The sequence below is a fragment of the Heliconius melpomene genome, chromosome 15, assembly GCF_056956725.1.
Source record: "Heliconius melpomene rosina isolate 202511_hmr_F chromosome 15, ASM5695672v1, whole genome shotgun sequence".
In the NCBI taxonomy this organism is placed as follows: Eukaryota; Metazoa; Arthropoda; class Insecta; order Lepidoptera; family Nymphalidae; genus Heliconius; species Heliconius melpomene.
In genome coordinates, this window is record NC_140403.1 from 918036 (window position 1) to 937751 (window position 19716).

The following is a 19716-nucleotide window of genomic DNA, read 5'->3' on the forward strand; positions in this document are numbered from 1 at the left end:
TAACACTATGTTCCGACGTTCTCTATGCCTACCCTGCTATGTGCGGGATATAACGTGAAGCTGAGAGAAAGAGCGACAATCAAAAAAATACAACAAAAAATAAACGTTTTAAAAATGTTTTGCAAAATGCAATGACCGATTCATTGCATTTTAATTCATCGTTATCTCCTGTGTCCTTTAAGTTAATATGAATAAATGATTCCATTAAATTGCCAAGAACAGTGTTGTATTTATGATTTTTTTACTGCTTGGTTACCGACATTTTGCTATTGTGTTACAATAATCTTTTCTTTCTTATTTAATATATCAAACACCTAAATAAAATATTGAGAATTAAATATGTGACGCTGCTAGGACCGTTTTTCAAAAAGCAGTATAATAGATTTAGGCCAAGCGAGTGTATTTGCATATGATCACGCGGGCAAAGACGCAAATAAAACATAGTTTTTACTTATTCAAATATTTTTTTCCAGAATAAGAAATATATAAGATATTTTTCAGTAAAAACAGACATTTTAAAGCATTTATAATAATAAACTACTAGGGCTGACAAATAGTTATACAGAAATGTTATTATAGGTTCCTTAATTAGTATATATAGAATTGAACACAAATATTTAGCAATATCAATATTAACATGAGTAAATATAGATTAATCGAACCTTATTATATTGTTAGCGTACAAGTGGAAAAGTGGGTAGATTTAGATGAAAAAAAGACAATAAAAGCAGTGGAATTGTGTCAAACGGAAACAGTCGCTTGTAGGCGGAAGCCCTGATTGGAAGGTATCTAGTGGGTAGTGTTGTTATTGATTGATACATATCACTTATTGTAATACGTGGAACCTGTATCCGAGTACGTTAAAAACATATAGACGGTATGTATTTTTATCGTGTTTATTTTAAAAATGTGAACCGCTTCCGTTTTCTAACAATATTACAATCATTTAAATCAAACAAATATAGCCCGTACGTAAGAAAAAACCTAAAACCTTGTTTTGTTGTATAATATAAACCGATTTTCCGTAACGTCAGGCACAACCCTAGTCCATATAATCTACAGCTGTCTAATGTCAATGTCATTCGATAATCATAATTTATAACTTGTTTAATATCTGTAATGTTCAAGAATTTAAACTAATTTCATAATTAGATAATATAAACTTTCTAATTTGATAAATAAATTTATTTATATAGAAGTAAGTTAAATACGTACTTATTTCATTTAAAATGTCTGAAGCAATTGACGAATATTTTGATGCGGCGTTAGAACTTGTGAAGAACGCTGGAAACCTTATAACAGAGTTCACGACTGGTTGTAAGGTCTTCGAACATAAGTCTTCAGATATAGATTTAGTGACAGAAATAGATAAAAAGGTGGAAGAAACCTTAATAAATGGACTTTCTAATAAGTTTCCCGAACATAAATTTATTGGAGAAGAGTCAGTGGCTGGTGGAGCTAAATGTGTTCTAACTGATGATCCTACGTGGATTATAGATCCTGTTGATGGAACATTAAACTTCATCCATGGATACCCAAGCAGCTGTATATCGCTTGGCCTTGTCATAAACAAGGAAGCTGTTGCTGGAATCATTTATAATCCTATTATGAATCAGCTTTTTACAGCGAAGAAACATAAAGGTGCCTTTTTAAATGGTAGACGCATTCACGTATCCCAAGTAAAGGAAGTAAAAGATGCTCTAGTGTCATTTGAAATGGGTACTAGTAGAGACGAGGACAAACAGAAGGTTGTATTAGAAAATTTTAAGTTCATTATGACTAAGGCTCAAGGAGCTAGAACAGTGGGATCTGCTGCATTAAACATGGCGATGGTAGCTTTAGGGGGTTCAGATGTGTATTTTGAGTTTGGGATTCATGCATGGGATATAGCCGCGGGAGATATCATAGTCCGGGAAGCAGGCGGAGTGTGTATTGATCCTGCGGGAGGTGAATTTGATATTTTATCTAGGAGAGTGCTATGTGCCAGTTCTATGGAATTGGCTCAAGAATTTGCTGGTATGCTAACTCAGTACTATCCAGAGAGAGATTAAATAAAAAAATTGATCTGTTAAACTGAATTTCATATATGTAAATCTTTGTACTGTACTTAAATGTCTACATAATGTAGGAATTATTTGTTGTTATTATATTTTAAAATGTTGTATTTGACAGAGTTTATGTTCTTATATCAAGTAATTTATGAAATACATATATACTTATTGATGTTGTCATATTTTTAATTTAAGTTTTACTGCCTAATGTAACATAATATGTGTTAATGTAATAACTATTAGCTATTCATCTTCAGGAAAAATATATTTATATATCTTCCACTTATTAAATAAACTGTGAGAATATAATTACATTCTCTTACATACCTACATACATTACTGTTCTACACTTTAACCATAAAGAAAACCGAACATGGAATAAGCAAGTAACATATTAATAAAAAATGTTAAAGTTTTATTCATTTTCTAATAATATTTTTCTTATCTTAGTGTGGTATTGTGTGTAAAAAATAATATTTATGTAAAATAATTATCAATATAAACAATGATAACTGTTAGTTAATAAAATGATGCAATTAATATTATCTAATCAATGTCTTAAAATTACTATATTGTACTTCATCTTATTTCATACAAAAGATTTTGTAATTAATTAATTTATATTTCTAAAATATATCTACTTAATGACTATTTTTGACTTATTTATTGGAAAAATAAAAAACAATGATATTTTGAATATTTTTTTATTATTATCATTAAATTACATTTAGAAATAATTTTGCTTTGTTGTTACAGCCATATGTTACAGAATTGTAAACTTAAAATAAATAAATATATTATAGGTATTTCAAAGTGTTATTTTTTGCTTACAGTTATTTTCGGTGGTTTTCTCTTTATTTTAGTACATAATTTATATATTTTTTTAATAGAGAGTTAAGAAGCAGCCCAAAGAGAAATTTTATTAGTTCTTATCAGCTACATATTTTTTCAGTCATTATGTTAAATTTATCATTATACTTAAACATATTCAAAATATTTTTCCTTTATCTACTAAAAGTAGATAAAATTAAATTTATCCATAAAATATATTCCTAACACATTTTTTTGTTTGTTCATTCAATTTCAGTAATTTCTTTTAGTAACTCATCAAATAGTCAGAAGTCAAGAGTCAAACAGTTATATGATTTAAATATACTTAAAAACTGCCAGTTATGTCTTGAAGTCGTCATCGTCATATAACTCAAATATAGTAAATTGAGAAAACTAACTTGTTTTCGTCGGATTATTTATACATTCTTTTTTGTATTTAATAATTCAGTATGTGTTAAAACGTCGCTCTGTCAATCTCATTAATTTAATTAGGTCAAAATTTATTTGTCCCTGTCTTGTCCCATTTACCCTGTAGTACTTAATTAGTTAAAGAAAGTAAAAGTTGCAGGCAAGTCATTCAAAAACGACATGTAGTTAAAATTTAAGTATTAAGTTAAATTACTCAACCCACGTCATATTTGTCTTCAGTGAAACAAAATCAATTAAGTCAGTGAAAGTAGCTCAAGTCTTTGATATGTAAATCATAGTTTTTCTGCCAATAAATTCCTAGCAACTACTTATTCAAAAAATGTCTGAAGTTACTTTTTTGTCTCTATGAGTGTTTTAAGTGTAATTAATGTTCATAATAAATTAATTGTTAATGTTATTTTTAAATCATTAATAACTTTGTATTTGTATTTTATTCTACGTAGGCCAAATCCTTGTCTTTCTTTATATAAGTCATTTCATATAGTCTTTCATAAGTTTCAAGATGTTTTCAGTCGTATTCGTATTGGTCAAAAATATAAAGTGTTGTTAATTGTCGTATTTTAATTTTATAAAGTAAAGTCAATTTTGGTCCTTCTTTATTGTTTAGTGCAGATATTTAACAAATACTTAATTAAGTTTTTATTAATCAAAAATATCACTTTGCTTTGTCAACTCATACAATTCAGTCATCAGATTTTGTCAGTTTACACTAATTAATTAGTCTTGTCAGCATCGTACTTAAGTGAAGTTACAGTCAGTCAGTTACAGTCATATGTTAAAATAAAGTTTCATATTCTACAGGCAAACATCGCAAGTAACGTTTACTACGCTGTCAACAGTTTCATTCAGTGTTAACAGTCAGTGATTCTGTGTCAAAGTCAGTGATTTAGTGTCAACAGTCAGTGATTCTGTGTCAATAGTCAGAGATTCAGTATTAAGAGTCAGTCAATCAGTGTCAACAGTCAGTGTTTCACTCAATCATTGGTCATTGTCCACATATCCACGTCAGCTTACGTCATTCTCATACTAAGTTTTTTATTGTATTGTGTCATGTCAATCACTGTTAGTAATGTAGCATGTGTGTGTAATTTTTCATTTGCAGAATAAGGTCAGTCAAATTAGTGTCTCAGCCAAGTCTATGTAAGCACCAAAAACTATGTTATTATCATAAATTAGTAACTAATTTGACACTTTTTAATCTTTCTTCTAGGGACGTAATTGTCGAATTTTCTGTTTCTATATATTGAATTAAAATTTGAATTTTGTATATAAAATTCTTAGATTATTTTTATTAAATTACGACCTTCCAGGTCTTCGTCTTATAGTAAATCCAAGAGGTCTTGGTATCTCTCTAAGTGCGTAAGGATCAGCACTTATAGCGGGCATCTTAGGAAGTTCTAAAGTGCTGTCTTCGTTCTCTTCGTACACCGCCCATTGAGATGCACTGAAATTGTTTATTTAAATGATTAATATGAAAAAATATATATTATTTTTTAATTGAAATGTGGTTAATGAGTATATTTTACTTATAATGAATATATATAGTACAATTCTACTTACTTGCTTTCACTCGGTATTATTTCAAAGTTGACCAATGGTGTTTTAACAGAGGATGGTCTCAATTTTACTCTGTTTCTATTAACAGCCTTAGTTTCAGAAGATATTTTATGATTCCCAGACCTTTCTTCAATGCCCAAGTCATGGCGCATACCAGTACTGTCATTTGTTTGTTCATTTGTTTTTGTATTGTCGTTTTTGTCAGAGTCATCAGTCAGAAGTGTAGGTTCAATTTTTTTTCTGTCATTGTCTTTGTAACTGTTGTCAGGATATTTTCGTAAGACATTATGAATGAAGTAGTATTTGTCTTTAGTTTCTGTCTGGTCGTCGTTCCGTCTCGTCGGTCTGTGTAATGTGTAAGGTTTTGTCGCTGTGTCGTAAATCAGAAATGTTGAGAGCTTAGTATTACTAGATTCATCAGTAGTGTCAGAATTCTCGTTTACAGTAGACAAGTTTTTGGTCATCCCGTTATTTTTTCTACTACTACTATCCTTATTTTTGTCATTGTCAACGTTAGTGGTGTTGCCTCTGTAAGTACCTACATAGCCGAAAGTCAGTAATTTGTAAATATTTTCAGTCGTTGCGTCAATATTGTCAATTTCAGTTGGCTTGTCTGTCACAAGTTTTGGTCGGTCAGTTGTAATAGACGTTTCAGTAGATATTTTTTGACTAAATGAGGATTCTTCATTAGACCGAGCCGAAGACTGGGGGCTTTCAGTCACCGGCTTATTGTCACGCGATTCAAAGTCTTGCTCATCTCTATTGTAATATGGTCTGTTTGGTCGTCTGTAAGTATCGTCATAACTCTGATAAGTCACTTTAACCACGTCTCTGTCATAGTTTCGTCTTGTAGTCTTTCGCCAAGAGTGAGTTGGTCGCGGAACATAATTTATTAGGTAAGTATATTTGTCTATATTTTCCGTCACAGATATGTAAGGTCTACTTGGTCTTTTGTTTGGCAAGTTGTTGATTACTACGGATTGTGCGCTTTGAACTTCGTCGTAATAATCATTGTACTGTCGAGTTGGTTTGTATGCAGTGGCAATGTTGCTGAATCGTCTCGTCTTATTTTTAAAGTCAAGTTTGTCGTCTATAGTCATTACAGTATGAGTTTTGATATGATCAGTTGCATTACTCAGGTCACTTTTAGCGTCAGTCAAGTCAGTCACATTTAATTTTTGTGCTTTATTTGCGTTGTTAGATGTCTTGTCAGATGTTAATTGATTTTTCACAGATTTCTTAGTAGTCAAAGGCTTAGCTGTAGTAGATTTTCTTTTAGGTTTTATTGTCGAACGTAAGGTCATATTTTCGTCGCGTTTTTTAACATCATTATTAGAATCAGAGTTAATTTCAGTCCAGGGAGACAGATCGAAGTTATTGAGCAACCCATTACGACAGGAAATTCGTCCGTTTTCCGTGTTGTCGGGTGAAAGAAAAACGAACGGTTGGACATTGTCAATGGAGTCTAAAGTTCTACAAAGTACTTGAGCTAGCGATATTCTCCGTATTTGTTGCAATTGTGCTGGTGTAAATGAAGACTCTAGCCCACCGTTCTCATACCTTTAAAAATTAAAAAATATATATTTAGATATGTTATAGTTCTAACATTATTGACAATTAATTCTATGACAGCGTCTGATTGTAAACGTAATGGTTATGGCTTCTATTCCCAATCGTGGGATGATTAAAAATAATTCTGGTATATACAAAGCCTGGCATTGAGTTCCGTCACTGAACACGTTATATATTAAAAATTGCGGGACGCGTGATAGACGGAGTGTAGTAACTCTTAACACTACGCTTTCTCTGCTCTGCTATGTGGTTTATTGGGAAAGGCGTTCAAGCTGTTTCTTTTCAATAATACATTTTTTAATTGAGTAAGTAAGTATGAACGATACTTACCAAAATCTGTCACCTTTTCGTAAATTTGAGAATTGCTGCGCGATTATACAAGCAAATGTGGGTCCCACCAGACCTCCTACTACAGGTCGCTCTGCCATACCTCCAGTGAACAAATCAATATCGTCCACGTGTCTGCAACAAATCAATGAAAGGTAAAATGTATTAGAAGTAGCAACAATTAAAATTTAAAATGTTTATTTAAGATATTTTAACAATCGTTGTGGTCCAGCAGTTGTGGGTTCGATTTTAACCTCGGGATAATAAATTATTTTGATTTTCTCACTTTAGTAACAAGGCAAACCGCGGCGTTGAATTCCGCCATTCATGATATATGTGCGTCATACGGAGCGTGAAGCAAAGAAAAAAAATAGCTACCGATATAAAACTTTCAATTTTCTAACAACCCTTGCCGGCATAACTCTCATTAGATCTTCGAAACCACTTATTGTTGTTAAGCCACAAGGTTCCCTCCAAGCTGTGTACGGTGGAACCCCATGATCTCTGCCTCGTTGTATGTTAATAGCTGCCAAATCCATTCCGAAAGGTACATTAGGAGTTTGGAAAAGATGGTTAGTTAGTTCTTCAGTAATGAATTCGTCTCGTTTCTGTATTGGCTGGTTCACCATGCCCAAGAGCAGGCGATCGACGGCTCCCATACTCCAGATGTTAGATGGGTTGATCAGTTCGTCGTGGAGAGAGACATCTGTGAAGATTTTAGTCTGGGTTAAATTAAACTCTGTATAAATTGTTTTAGAAAATGTAGAAATATTTGTACGTAACGAGATTGAAACCCGCGCCTCTTAAATACCGTCCAAGTGTTGGAAAACATCTTAAAAAGTGTATAGTAGGAAAATCATGCAAAAACTGCGAAAGAAGTTTTGAAAGTCACAACTTTTCACGAAAATGTTATTTTCGGTAAATATTAAAGATATCTTTATGATATTTAAGCTAAACGTGACTAACTAATTATTTAATTATCAATTACTATTTTAATTTTCATTCCCTAAAGCACAATGAATCAGTAGAAAAACAAAAAAATATGAATATTAATTTTAAATTCTTCTATTACTTACTATTATTAATAGGGCGATGGAATCTATCAAAGCGAACCATAGAAGGTTGTACAAGGCTATGTCCAAAACGGAAGGCGGCTGAACCGAATGAACTGGCTGGACTCGCGTTTGTCTTCGGATTGTATCCGCGGTAATAACCCTTCTGTTGGAGCTCCAGCTCGAAGAGTCTCATTACTTCTGAACCTATGAAAATTAAATATTATTTTATCCAAAAACCTATTTACGTTTTTTCTGTATTGTAGAGTAGGCAGGGGAAACATAATGTTCAAAAATATTGGGACAAAAAATAGCTTTCTCTATTTTTGAGACATTACGGAAACACGTACCACGTCTTTCATAGCGAGAAAATAAAGTAAATTTTATTGTAGTCAATGGGAACTTAATGGGAATCGAACCCTTAGCCTTTTGCCATCTCATATATTATTTATTAAAATAGACTTCTGCATGTACTTTTGTATCCATGTTATCCGTTTTATTTTTTTATCTTACATTCGAGATATTACGTGTTGAGTTGCAGAATTAATAATCGTGCTTTGACTTTTTACCAGAGCGAGGAAATGAAAATAATAAATTACCCCGAATGGGAGTCGCGCCCACAACCGCCACATTTACTAGGCTATTTAATTTGTACATAGACCCACTAATTGAGAAACTGAACAGAGCTGGAGTAGGGTGTTCAGTCGATGGCATTTCCATAAACAATATAAGTTATGCAGATGATATGGTTTTATTGAGTCCGTCAGTCAGTGGGCTTAAAAAATTACTGAAAATTTGTGAAGAATGGGCGGAGGTGAATGGGCTCAGGTACAATAGTAAAAAGAGCGTCTTTCTTTTGTTTAGAGGAAATATAAAAAATACTAATTATAAGCCAAATTTCGAATTAAATGGTGTTCCGCTTAAGCAAGTACCTGAGTACAAATACCTCGGCCACATTGTAACCGAACGTCTGATTGACGATAATGATATGGAGCGGGAGCGCAGGGCGTTGTCAGTTAGAGGAAACATGTTAGCGCGTAGATTCACACATTGTACATTACAAGTAAAGTTAGCCCTATTTCGAGCCTACTGCCAATCTTTTTACACTTGCAGCCTGTGGTCTAACTTTACTCGGCGAAGCTACAACGCCTTGCGTGTCCAGTACAACAATGTGCTGAGGGCGGTGCTAGGGAGGCCTCGTCATTGCAGTGCGTCAACGATGTTTGCAGAGGCAGGTGTTGATGATTTTTACGCAATCATTCGGAAGCGGGTCGCTTCTGTAATAAGTAGATTCACGAGCAGCACTAACACTCTCCTCAGCACATTGGCATGTAAAATGGAAGGCCCGCTATGGAGGCACTGGAATAATATCCATGTTAATACAAACTAAACTATAAATAATAAATAATATCAATTACTAACGTAGATTAAGCAAATGTATACTAACAAAATTTTATATGGATTATGGATGTCCGAAATAAAGATTTATTATTATTATTATTATTATTTTTTTTTTTAGCTTCACGCTTCACGCACATGGAAGGATATGAACTTAACGCTGCGCTTTATCGCCGCATGTTAAATGTTAATGTGACATTAAAATAAAAAATATATTTAAAAAAACAAAATCCCCGACTGCGTAAACCTCAAAATAAAATAAACAAGCCCAATAATTTATTAACATTAACAGTTCCTTCCTCAGCAGTCGGGAATAAGTATTACCTAAGACAATCGGCAAAAATTCTCTATAAGTAATATGTTGAATCATTGCGCCGATTATTTTACGTGTCTCTTGATAGATCTTCTCATCGCTCCAGTGTGGGTTCAAATGAGTTAGCTCTTGCGCCATTCTAAAAGAAAAAAAAAAGTTTAAAAAAAAACTTTCAACACGTGGATCTGAAAATAATTAATACCCTTTAGCGAGAATCGAACCCACAATCGAGTTTACAATTAGCCCCAAAAAATAAATTAATACCTATTATGTTGCCTCAGCCATATAATATGTGCAGCAACGAGCCCTGGATGTTCGTTTACCCTGGCGTCTCCAGACTTAAAGCAATCAGTGGACACTGCTCCTCCACGACACAGCTCATCTCGGTCCGGAGGTAGCAGGGGGCGGCGTTGTTGGACTCTGCCGTATTGGAGCATACCTGGATGGAATTATTAGTTTGTTTACTTATACTACTTTTATAAAGCTTAAGAATCGTTAAGTTCCCATTCGCTAAAATTAATAATAATAATAATAGTGGGTGATAAGGCAGCCTTTACTCCGTTTTTCATTTGTTTCTTTTTTTCTGTTTTTTTTGTTTAAGTTAATTTATGTTTGTTTTTCGTTTTGTGTTTTAGTTAATTAATTTTAATTATGGTGTAATAAAGTGTTAAATAAATAAAATAAATAATTAGTTTTATGCAATTGTGAAGTTAATTTATATCAACTGTCACACAGTGTCCCGATCTCACAACCGCCTTTCAGAAGATATTAGTATTTTAGAATTCAAATTTAAGAAAACATATTGCTTACCATTCCTAAATAACCTCAGCTTGTCAGACTGTCTCGCAGAGCTGGCGTATAAGGGAGAGCCGTCAATATAAGCGGAGACTTGGTTAAACTGTTCTCTCCAGCCCAAAGCGCAGTCATCGCGAGGAGCTGGAGAAGATCGGATAAACTCCAAGCATCTCACACCCCTAGGACCATAGAAGGCATCTGATGGTGGAACGGCAATCGGCATGCATTCTGGGTGCTGCAATTTTTTTTACGAACTAAGTATATTTTTTAACTCCTTCCTGTAACCCGCCTTTACATACTAGGGAGAACTTTTTGAGACACTGTGAGAGATTTCTAAGACATGTATTCCAACTATATACTAACCATAAACTCTCTCGGCATAAAATCTCTCCCCCCTTCCTTACAGCATCTCGGTACAGAACCATTGAAACCTCTGGACTGCGATGAAGACGTTACATCATGATCTACGAACTGACCCCATTGCATTAACAGATGGGTGATGCCAGTATTTTCCGAGTTTCTATCTTCATGTATTAGAGCACTGACTTCCCTGGCTGATGGCAGAGTGTTTCCGAAGATGGACTTTCTGGGAGCTTGGATACCATCTGAGTAAACTGGTTGTAGGAAACGTTGGACTGGCGTCATGGTGGCACCCCATCGTGGACGGCTCAGGTTGTTGCAAGTGCCGTCGTGGGTGCGGTATCTGGTGATTGGTAGTCGGTATTGTTTAATATGTTAGATTTGTATAGAATATGTATTTAAAAATGTGCTGCAAATTGAATTATCATGTCTATTTTTTTTTTATCTTCATGCAAAGGAAACTCTGTGTCAGGAAACCCCTTAACTAAGTAAGTTAACGGTGAGTCCCCATTCTCCACTTTCCGCCCAGTTTTCGAAACATTGCACATGTTAAGTGGCGGAACTCAATGCCTCGCTCTGTCTTGTTACTAGGGCGAAAAAATAAGAATAATCCATACCCCAGATTGAGAACCGACCCTAAACTATCATATAAATACTACGTATACCACACAGACGATAGCACGATCTTACCGCTTAGAGGCTGGTGGACATTTTGGCGGTCCTCTGAGAGGGCATTGTTCTAAGAGAGGAGACTGACGAAGCGCAGTCGCATCAGGAAATTGACCATCTTCTGTGCGACTCTCCAAACTTTCTCCATTTTCACTGTTGAAGGGAAAAAGATAATACATTTAAAATTGACTACAAATTAATCTATTATGCAAATTTTTTGGAGAGACACATGTCTTTAAAAAACCATGTACTACTAGAAGGTTTTTACGATTTCGAAAATTGATTTATGTTCTTTAAGATATAAAATAAATAAAGGTTCACTTTCGGATGATATAAAAATGTACCTACCTATATAGAAAAAAAAAAAAACAATACACAGATTTGGCTTGTTTACACTCTGTGTCTGATTCCTAAGAGTCGTACAGAGAAAGTAGAGATAATTATCAAATTTATCTTTTCCTATGTAATAAACCCAATATTTTTTGAATATCTGAAGAACCTCAACACGCAATGTCTCCAGGATTCGGCAGAATGTGAGGACCGGAGTTTCTTAACACTGGGTTCCCTCAGCCTACCATGCTGATTTTGTGAATAGCTTCGTTAACCCTGTCTGAAGTGATTCTTAGCTCAGTATTTGTAAGGAGATGTTATGTTTATTTACTATATGGTAATAACACTTTCTAAAGTCAAAGACCTTGAGTATATTTAAATAAACAATTTTAACTTTCGTTTAAACTAAACTTTCTTGTCTTACGTATGTTTGTACACACTATTACTAAAAAAATATATTTATTTTTTATTTATTTTGTACAGGCTCTAATTCAAATAGGATTTATTATATGGGAAGTATTTGTTAAAGATCGTTTATTAAGCCATCTATACTAATATAATAAAGCGGAAGAGTTTGTTTGTTTGTTTGTTTGTTTGTTTGTTTGTTTGTTTGTTTGTTTGTTTGTTTGTTTGAACGCTAAGATCTCTGGATCTACTGGTCCGATTTTCATTGTTTTTGTTTTGTATGAAAGCTGCTTTCTTCAGAAGTGCTATAGGCTATATGACATTACATTACACATATATACTAATATATTTTAAAGTACTTTCTAATTTGACATGCAATTTATTCTGCCATGTTAATAACAACCGTCGCGTCGCTACGCAACCGTTACCGCGACATTTTGATATTCATCCTTATGAACATAAATAAAATAGTCACTCTTAACATTTTATCTAGATTGAAATTATAGTTTGCTGTATAACATTCTAATAAATAATTAAGGAGATGTCACTGATTCGAAATGACCTAGCCTTCGGGCGGCATAGTATGAGTATGACCGACGCGAACGGGCAGATGACGTTGATGGTTTTATAAATTTTAATACATTTTCGAACTTTATTTGCTGTTTATAATTAATTTAAAATACACTTTGGTTCTCTTCTTATTTTATTTGATATTGCTGGCAAAAAATATTTTTAGGTAGTTTTAAGGCACAGGTTCTAGGTACTTTTTCTAATATTAAGAATATCCTTTAGTTACTTTTACTTCTTATGTTGGTTTTCAATTTCTCAGATAATTTTTCTAATAATATGTCTCTAATTATTATTTTGATTATTTAAGCTTATATTTTCTTACTAATTCTATTGAAAACTGAAAATATATTTAATAAAAATTCTTATAGTTTAAGCAGGCGTAGCCGCGTCCGGGTCCACTAGTAATATAATAAAGCGGAAGAGTTTGTTTGTTTGTTTGTTTGTTTGAACGCTAAGATCTCTGGATCTACTGGATCGATTTACTTTGTCTTTGTTTTGTATGAAAGCTGCATTCTTCAGAAGTGCTTAGGCTATATAACATTACATTACACATATATACTAATAAATTAAAATTCTTTTAATTTGACATGCAATTTATTCTGCCATGTTAATAACAACCATCGCGTCGCTATGCAACCGTTACCGCGACATTTTGATATTCATCCTTATGAAAATAAATATAATAGTCACTTTTAGCATTTCATCTAGATTGAAATTATATTTCTATAGAAATTATATTCTTATATTTCAAGCAGGCGTAGCCGCGTCCGGGTCCGCTAGTTTATAATAAATACGTGACAACGTAATTTTTATAAATGGCTTTTATGGTGTAATTTTAACTCTCTGCCACGGCTCTGCGCCACGAGTACCTACTTAGACATTTTTGTCTTAGTAATACTTTTGTATTACGTAATAACTATAATATATAGTTTGATTTAATTAACTAATTACTTATTATGCATGAAGCAGCGCAAAAAGCGAAAGTGTTATGATATATATGACTCACGATTACGATTGCAATATAAATGTATGATATCTATATGTTATTCTATACTTATAATAAAACTGTACATGGAAGATATACTCGAATGAGGAAATATTATTGGTGATTTTTTGAAAAATCTAAAAATCGAAAACGATGATTTTTAAAAATACCTTTTTTCTGTTTATACGTTTTTTCGCGCTTATCTCAGAAACGGCTTTACTAATTTAATTGCAGTTTTCACTATTGTATCTTGGCAAGCTTCGATAAGTATTTAGTGGTAGTTGTTAGTGGAGGAAATGAAAACATTTACTTAATGTATATTTCCATTTCTTCGAGGCAAAGCTTGGCGTTGACTGCCGCTACTCACAATGCCTCCAGAATACGGTAGAAAGTGGGGAACGGAGTGACTTAACACTAGTTTCCCTCTGCCTACCCTTCTGTGTGCGAGATACAGCGAGAAGCTGATTTAATTTTTTTAGCATATATTTTTTCGATAAATAACCAACCATCAATATGTACTTCAAAATATATTTAGTTTCCTTCAAAACGTGATAATTTCTCCACACCAGCCGCCAAGTGCGGTGAAAGTAAAACCACTTTCGCTGAGATATTCAACAAGTGTCTCCACACTTTATTCTCACTTAATAATTTTATTAGAGTTATGCCACTATATATTATGATGTGTTGACATCCGTTTTGATAGCCGCACCCAGGAATATCAATTAATATTAAATTAGAAAATATTTAAAATATATATTTTGTATCCCGCAAATAGTTCAAATAGTTTAGAGTAGAGAGTAGTATAGTAGTGAGAACTTAGTGTCAAGACTAAAGACACTCTTTTACCCATGCACGGCCTAATTTTCGATATACCTATTACGTGTTGGGTAGCGGAACTCAATCAACTAAACTAAACAAAAACTCAACCGGATTTTGCCTTGGTGCTAAAGCGAAGAAAAGAAAAGATTAAGAAATAATCATTCATTTCCTGGAATGGGAATCGAACCCACAAACATCGCGTTATAGTCACACCTTTGTACCGCTGCGCCACTACGGCCTCCTTCAAATTATTAAATATTTTATTTTAATATTTATAAACTGCGAAGAAACTAAAAATATAGTTACTAATTTAATTTTTGTAGCCGTTTTAGATTATCAAATTTGCATAGAAAAATCATCTTAGCACTTGTTTTGATTGGAGTAAAGAAATATCAAAAATGTTATACCTAATAGGTATGTAAATTAAATCTAAAAATATTTTATTTATAAATTTATTATATAAATGTGAATAATTTAAAATAGGCTTCCCATAACCATAGGGTCTTTAACATTACTATTAATTTGTTTTTTATTAATGAAAATTAAATAATAATATAATCGAAAGAATCATGTTTTTGTACTTATATAAATTTTACTAATTGATAAAACATAAACTTAGGTAAAATAATAATCACAAATTAACAATTTTTTAATTGTTTTGTCCAGGAAAAAAGAATAAAATTGTCATATTAAAATTTAAAAAAATAAAAAAAACATACCTTCACAATAATCAATCCAGTCAAAGTCAAGTCACAGTCACACACAAGTCATAGTAACGTCAAACGTCAACAAATCAAGTCATCAGTTATTTAGAGTCACTTAGTCAAATAGTCTAATTTTAGTCAAAAATAGTCTACTTTTAATTAGTCATTTAGTCGTTCAGTCTTGATGAAATGGACTAGATTATACTATTTTTTACTATAATTATTATAGTTTTATATTTAACGCGGACGCGTGCAGCCGCCATCGCGACCGCGCGGTACTGCAGTGAGAGACGAGTGATGTTTCTTCATATACATAGTTAGTTGTACTAGTGATGTAAATTATTGACGACAACTTGATGTTGTTAGCTATATGATGTTGTGTGGCTTTGCTTTGGTGCCATATTATATGTAAAACCCTCTTCTATTAGGGAGTGACTGACAGAGAGACAACTTATTGATAAATCTATTGGACTTGAAAGTTTAAAATCTGATCTGAAGTGTAGTTACTTACTGAGGATTTCTTAAGGTATCCCCTGGAGGACCCCTAAGGTAATCCACGTAAACAATCTTGCAGACGTTTAAACAGGAACTCTCTGCTCTTAATATGTGAGGGATGCGTGGATATATGTAAATTTTCGTATATGTTGGTAAAATTATTAATAACTAGCGGCCCGCTCGCGGTTGCACCCGCGTGAACTATGTTATTATTAATTTCTGTCTCCATGACTACGTCCTAGTGACGTTCATGCAAAATTTGAGACTCCTAGCATTTGTAGTAACGAAGTTTCATACAAACTTTCAACCCCAAAAACATCCACTTAGAAATCGAATATTGCAAATTCCCGTCTTAGCGAGCACCTACGTCCTATAAGTAACTCCTATGCAAAATTTGAGATTCCTAGCACTTGTAGTTCCTGAGATTTCGTGATGAGTGAGTGACCTTTCGATTTTATATATATAGATTACGCATACACATTGGTTTTGTTTAAATTATTTATTGGTTAAATTTTAGTGATGTTGACTCCGTTCTCCTTAATAAGAGGCAGGAGGACACCTCGGTTGATATTCGCGATGGCAGTATCTATGATACTGGAGGAAGGTTACGTAAACAGAGTGTAGTAATAACTAAGTACTAAGTAAGTACTTACACATTTTTTTGTCGGTTACATTTAGGAATATTGTTTCAAAACGAACTATAAAATCTTGTGATACGTCATCAAGAATTAAAAAACAAAATAAAACCGTAGGGTTTCCCAGCAAAAAGCGGAAATGGTTTCAAGATAGATAAAATATAAGTAAAACAACTACTTTTAATAGATCACCGTTGGTCTGAAAGGCAATGATTTGCGAAATAATTCAGGTCAAATTGTTTTTACATTGTTTTTCTTTAATAGTTCTTTATTTAATCTTAGTTAGTATTGTGACGAAGGGATTTTGAAATATTTGCTCTCTCGTCGTCGGCAGTTGACACGCTCCGTTATATTTTTGTTTATTTTGATTTGGCTTCATTGTCTTCTTAGAAGAGATTGATTGAGATTAATTTATTTTATAATAAAAAAATGATAACTGAAGAAACTATTTTGTAAACTGAATATAAATACTGATACTAATAAGAACTGAACAAAGGGAACCTAGTGTTAAGACCATGACATGTCGAGTGGCTGAATTCAACGACGCGAATCAAAAAAATTAAAATGTAAAACATTTAATTTCTTCATGAATCTTAATATTCTTTATTTATTCATAAAATCAAGAAGCGTGGATTCAAATCGGCTACGTACAATTTTTTATTCATCTTCTGAATTATTTTTCATATGTAACCTAGTTACCAATACCGATATTCGATAGATACCAATGCGTGTACTGAACACATTTTCAATTCTTAATAACTGCTAAAAACATTGACAAATATAATTGTTTTGACCAATTTGCGTAATAATTTAGCATTTTTTTTATTGTATAACAGTTTCCAAGTAATTCACGTAATATTACAGAGATTTTGTGGGCCTCTGTTAGGTTGAATTGTTTTTTTTTTATTACTACATTTAGATTACCGTTGATTATAATAACTAATGGTTGCTCGCGACTTCTTTTGCGTGCAGCTTATAGTCTTTGCAATGCTTAATAATTTCATATTGATTTCCCTGATTGAAACTTATTGAAAGTGGCGGGCAAAGAGAACCAAGAGTCAAGACACTCCATTTCTAATCGTCTTTCCAAAGAAAGGAATCATTTTTATATGTCAATGGAAAGCGTTCATCAGCCTCAACAACTTTTGTATAGGTATTTCACTTCTTATAATTTAGCTGGGCCGTTACACTCGTAGTTGTTCATCTGATAGTCCAGATTCATATTTATTTTTATATCATATTGAACCCAAAACCATCGCCTTTAAAGTCAGAGCCTAAAGTTTATTTTCTCTTCTCTTACGTGCTATAGGTAAAGAAACAGTATTTATGAAGAGGAAGTTATATTTCATTGTTTTTAATTGAATGAAATTGTATCGCGGCTTAGTCACACAGCACACCACCTCGCGTGTCTGTTCGCTTCCTTATACAGCGATTCGAAAGTTAGATTCGTTACTATAAAGATACATTGTGGCTATATAATATAGCATTTTTAGGGTTCCGTACCCAAAAGGTGGAACGGGACCCTAATACTAAGACTTAGCTTACCGATGTCTGTCTCTCCGTCTGTCACCAGGCCGTGTCTAATGAATCATGATAGTTTCACTACACATACAAAATTTTTCACATATGATGTATGTCTGTTGCCGCTATAATAACAAAAAATACTAAATACTAAAAAAAAAATAATCAATATTGAAGGGGAATTCCGTACAACAGATATGACTTATTTTACATTGTTATTATAGCGCCACTGCGAGCGAGATAATGAAGATAATTCGCTCCCCTTATTGAGAATTGCACTCATAACCACCACATATAATACCACTTCTTAATAATCAAAATGTATAATTTTTGTTTTTTTATATTCTAAAACATTTGCCCAACCGTGGAGTTGAAATCTTGAGAAAGTTTATAAGAACCTGTTATGTGCCTGCGTATATATTAGTATAGTGCTTTAATAAGTGGACAGTGGGAAACGGGGAAAGTGGTTTTGCCTCGTTATTTATGGTATATGGTGAAATTGATTCGAACTAGTGACCTTACGTGGGTTTACTTGACTCTGCAGTAAAATTTTAGTTCATAGTCAGAAGGAACTTGAAAATTGATATTCTGTTCCCATTAAGACACTTCCGTTCCTCATTTTCCGCCGAATTCTAGAGGTTAAGTGGCGGAAGTCAACGCTGCACTTTGTTTGGTTTTTTTTTTATTTTATTTTATTAGTACCATTTAAAACCAAATCGAGCAAAAAAAAATATTAAATATTTGATTTCCTCGAGCGGGGAACGAACCCACAAGCACAACTTATCTCGCTTACTGTCAGAACCTAGTCTTGACGACAATCTCCAATATTTTTCTTTTAAATAGCAATAAAAGAAAAAAAGAAGAGAGAAAATTGTACGTTGCATGGGAAATGAAGTGTCTTAGCGTTAGGTTTCCTCTAACTACCGACTGTTGACGGGATAGAGCGTGAAGCTAAAAAAGGAAGAAATGACTTATTGCGACAATCCGCACCCATTCAAGTCTTTTGGGTGGCGAAAGTCGATTGGCAATCTGTTGGAGAAAGTTTGTTTTGTACTATACTTAGTGCTTTCTACGAGTTTCAAACAAACCTTTTTCATCTAAATTCCTAAAATATAAAACTTGTTTAGTATAATTTAAATACAATACAATCGTCGTGGAGCAGCGTCAACGGCTGTAAACGCGATGGTTGTGGTTCGATTCTCAAATGAAGAATATTATATGTACCTACTTTTTCCTGCGATTGGAAGAGAAAACACGGCGTTAAGTTCCGCCTCGCAATACGCTCTCGTAACACGCTGTCTCAAATTTGGGCGGAAGCGAAGAACGAGGTATCTTGAAATTAAGTTCTTTATCTATAAAAAATAACTTAATAGAATTTGAACCCGCGTCCAACTCTTTTGTTGCCTGTAGCAAATTGAATTTTACGTCCACATCGAGACTTTGCAATTTCTTCTTAAATGTGCTGATTATAATAAAATTATTAAGTAAGTGGCATTCTCTTTCGTTGCCAATCAGTCTTTGTGTAGGAACCTTTGCTAATATTTACAGAGATGTTAAAATCAAAAGTATGAAATATCTGTAAACCGTAAATATAATTGTTAAAGTGAAAATAACTGTAAAAGTGTTGAAGATACGCAGGCTTACTGTAATCTTCCTTTTAAAGGTATATAACTGAAAAATCCTTTATAGACTTATATGTAGTTCATTTCAAACAATAATTATCTCTTTCTATCGTTTTTAAAAACATTTATCATAATTATTTATACAGAATCTTTGATGAACGACTCACACTTGACCAATTTATTTTGTATAAAATTAGTAAAATGCATTCTTTTAGTTTTAAGCATATACATACATCTGTAAAACTACAACGCTGCCAACATTAAAAATTATTTTAT

The 19716-nt window shown here is 33.1% G+C and overlaps 3 protein-coding genes across 3 annotated transcripts; 2 read left to right on the top strand and 1 right to left on the bottom strand.

Moving 5' to 3' along the window:
- The first annotated feature begins 818 nt into the window (after positions 1-818).
- On the top strand, positions 819-2864 carry LOC146531184 (inositol monophosphatase 1). Its single transcript, XM_085198698.1, has one exon. The coding sequence runs from the start codon at positions 1230-1232 to the stop codon at positions 2049-2051; it is 822 nt and encodes a 273-aa protein (XP_085054824.1). The 5' UTR covers positions 819-1229; the 3' UTR covers positions 2052-2864.
- Positions 2423-15467, bottom strand: LOC146531185 (immunomodulatory peroxidase-like). Its single transcript, XM_085198697.1, has 11 exons — positions 15183-15467; positions 11376-11507; positions 10689-11028; positions 10341-10560; positions 9795-9969; positions 9542-9669; positions 7844-8026; positions 7146-7473; positions 6771-6902; positions 4872-6428; positions 2423-4755 (listed from the first exon to the last, which is right to left on the bottom strand). The coding sequence occupies exons 3-11, from the start codon at positions 10968-10970 to the stop codon at positions 4608-4610; spliced, it is 3153 nt and encodes a 1050-aa protein (XP_085054823.1). The 5' UTR covers positions 10971-11028; positions 11376-11507; positions 15183-15467; the 3' UTR covers positions 2423-4607.
- On the top strand, positions 8461-9313 carry LOC146531186 (uncharacterized). The gene has a single exon (XM_085198699.1). It carries the CDS (start codon positions 8565-8567, stop codon positions 9207-9209), a length of 645 nt encoding a protein of 214 aa, XP_085054825.1. The 5' UTR covers positions 8461-8564; the 3' UTR covers positions 9210-9313.
- Positions 15468-19716: the final 4249 nt, after the last annotated feature.

Coding starts and splice junctions, on each gene's coding strand:
- LOC146531185 (XM_085198697.1), bottom strand. CDS start 10,970: ATGACGCCAGTCCAACGTTTCCTACAACCAGTTTACTCAGATGGTATC. Junction 9,670..9,794: donor TGGCTGAGGCAACATAATAG/GTATTAATTTAT, acceptor TTTTTCTTTTAG/AATGGCGCAAGAGCTAACTC. Junction 6,903..7,145: donor AAATTGAAAGTTTTATATCG/GTAGCTATTTTT, acceptor GATTTGTTGCAG/ACACGTGGACGATATTGATT.
- LOC146531184 (XM_085198698.1), top strand. CDS start 1,230: ATGTCTGAAGCAATTGACGAATATTTTGATGCGGCGTTAGAACTTGTG.
- LOC146531186 (XM_085198699.1), top strand. CDS start 8,565: ATGGTTTTATTGAGTCCGTCAGTCAGTGGGCTTAAAAAATTACTGAAA.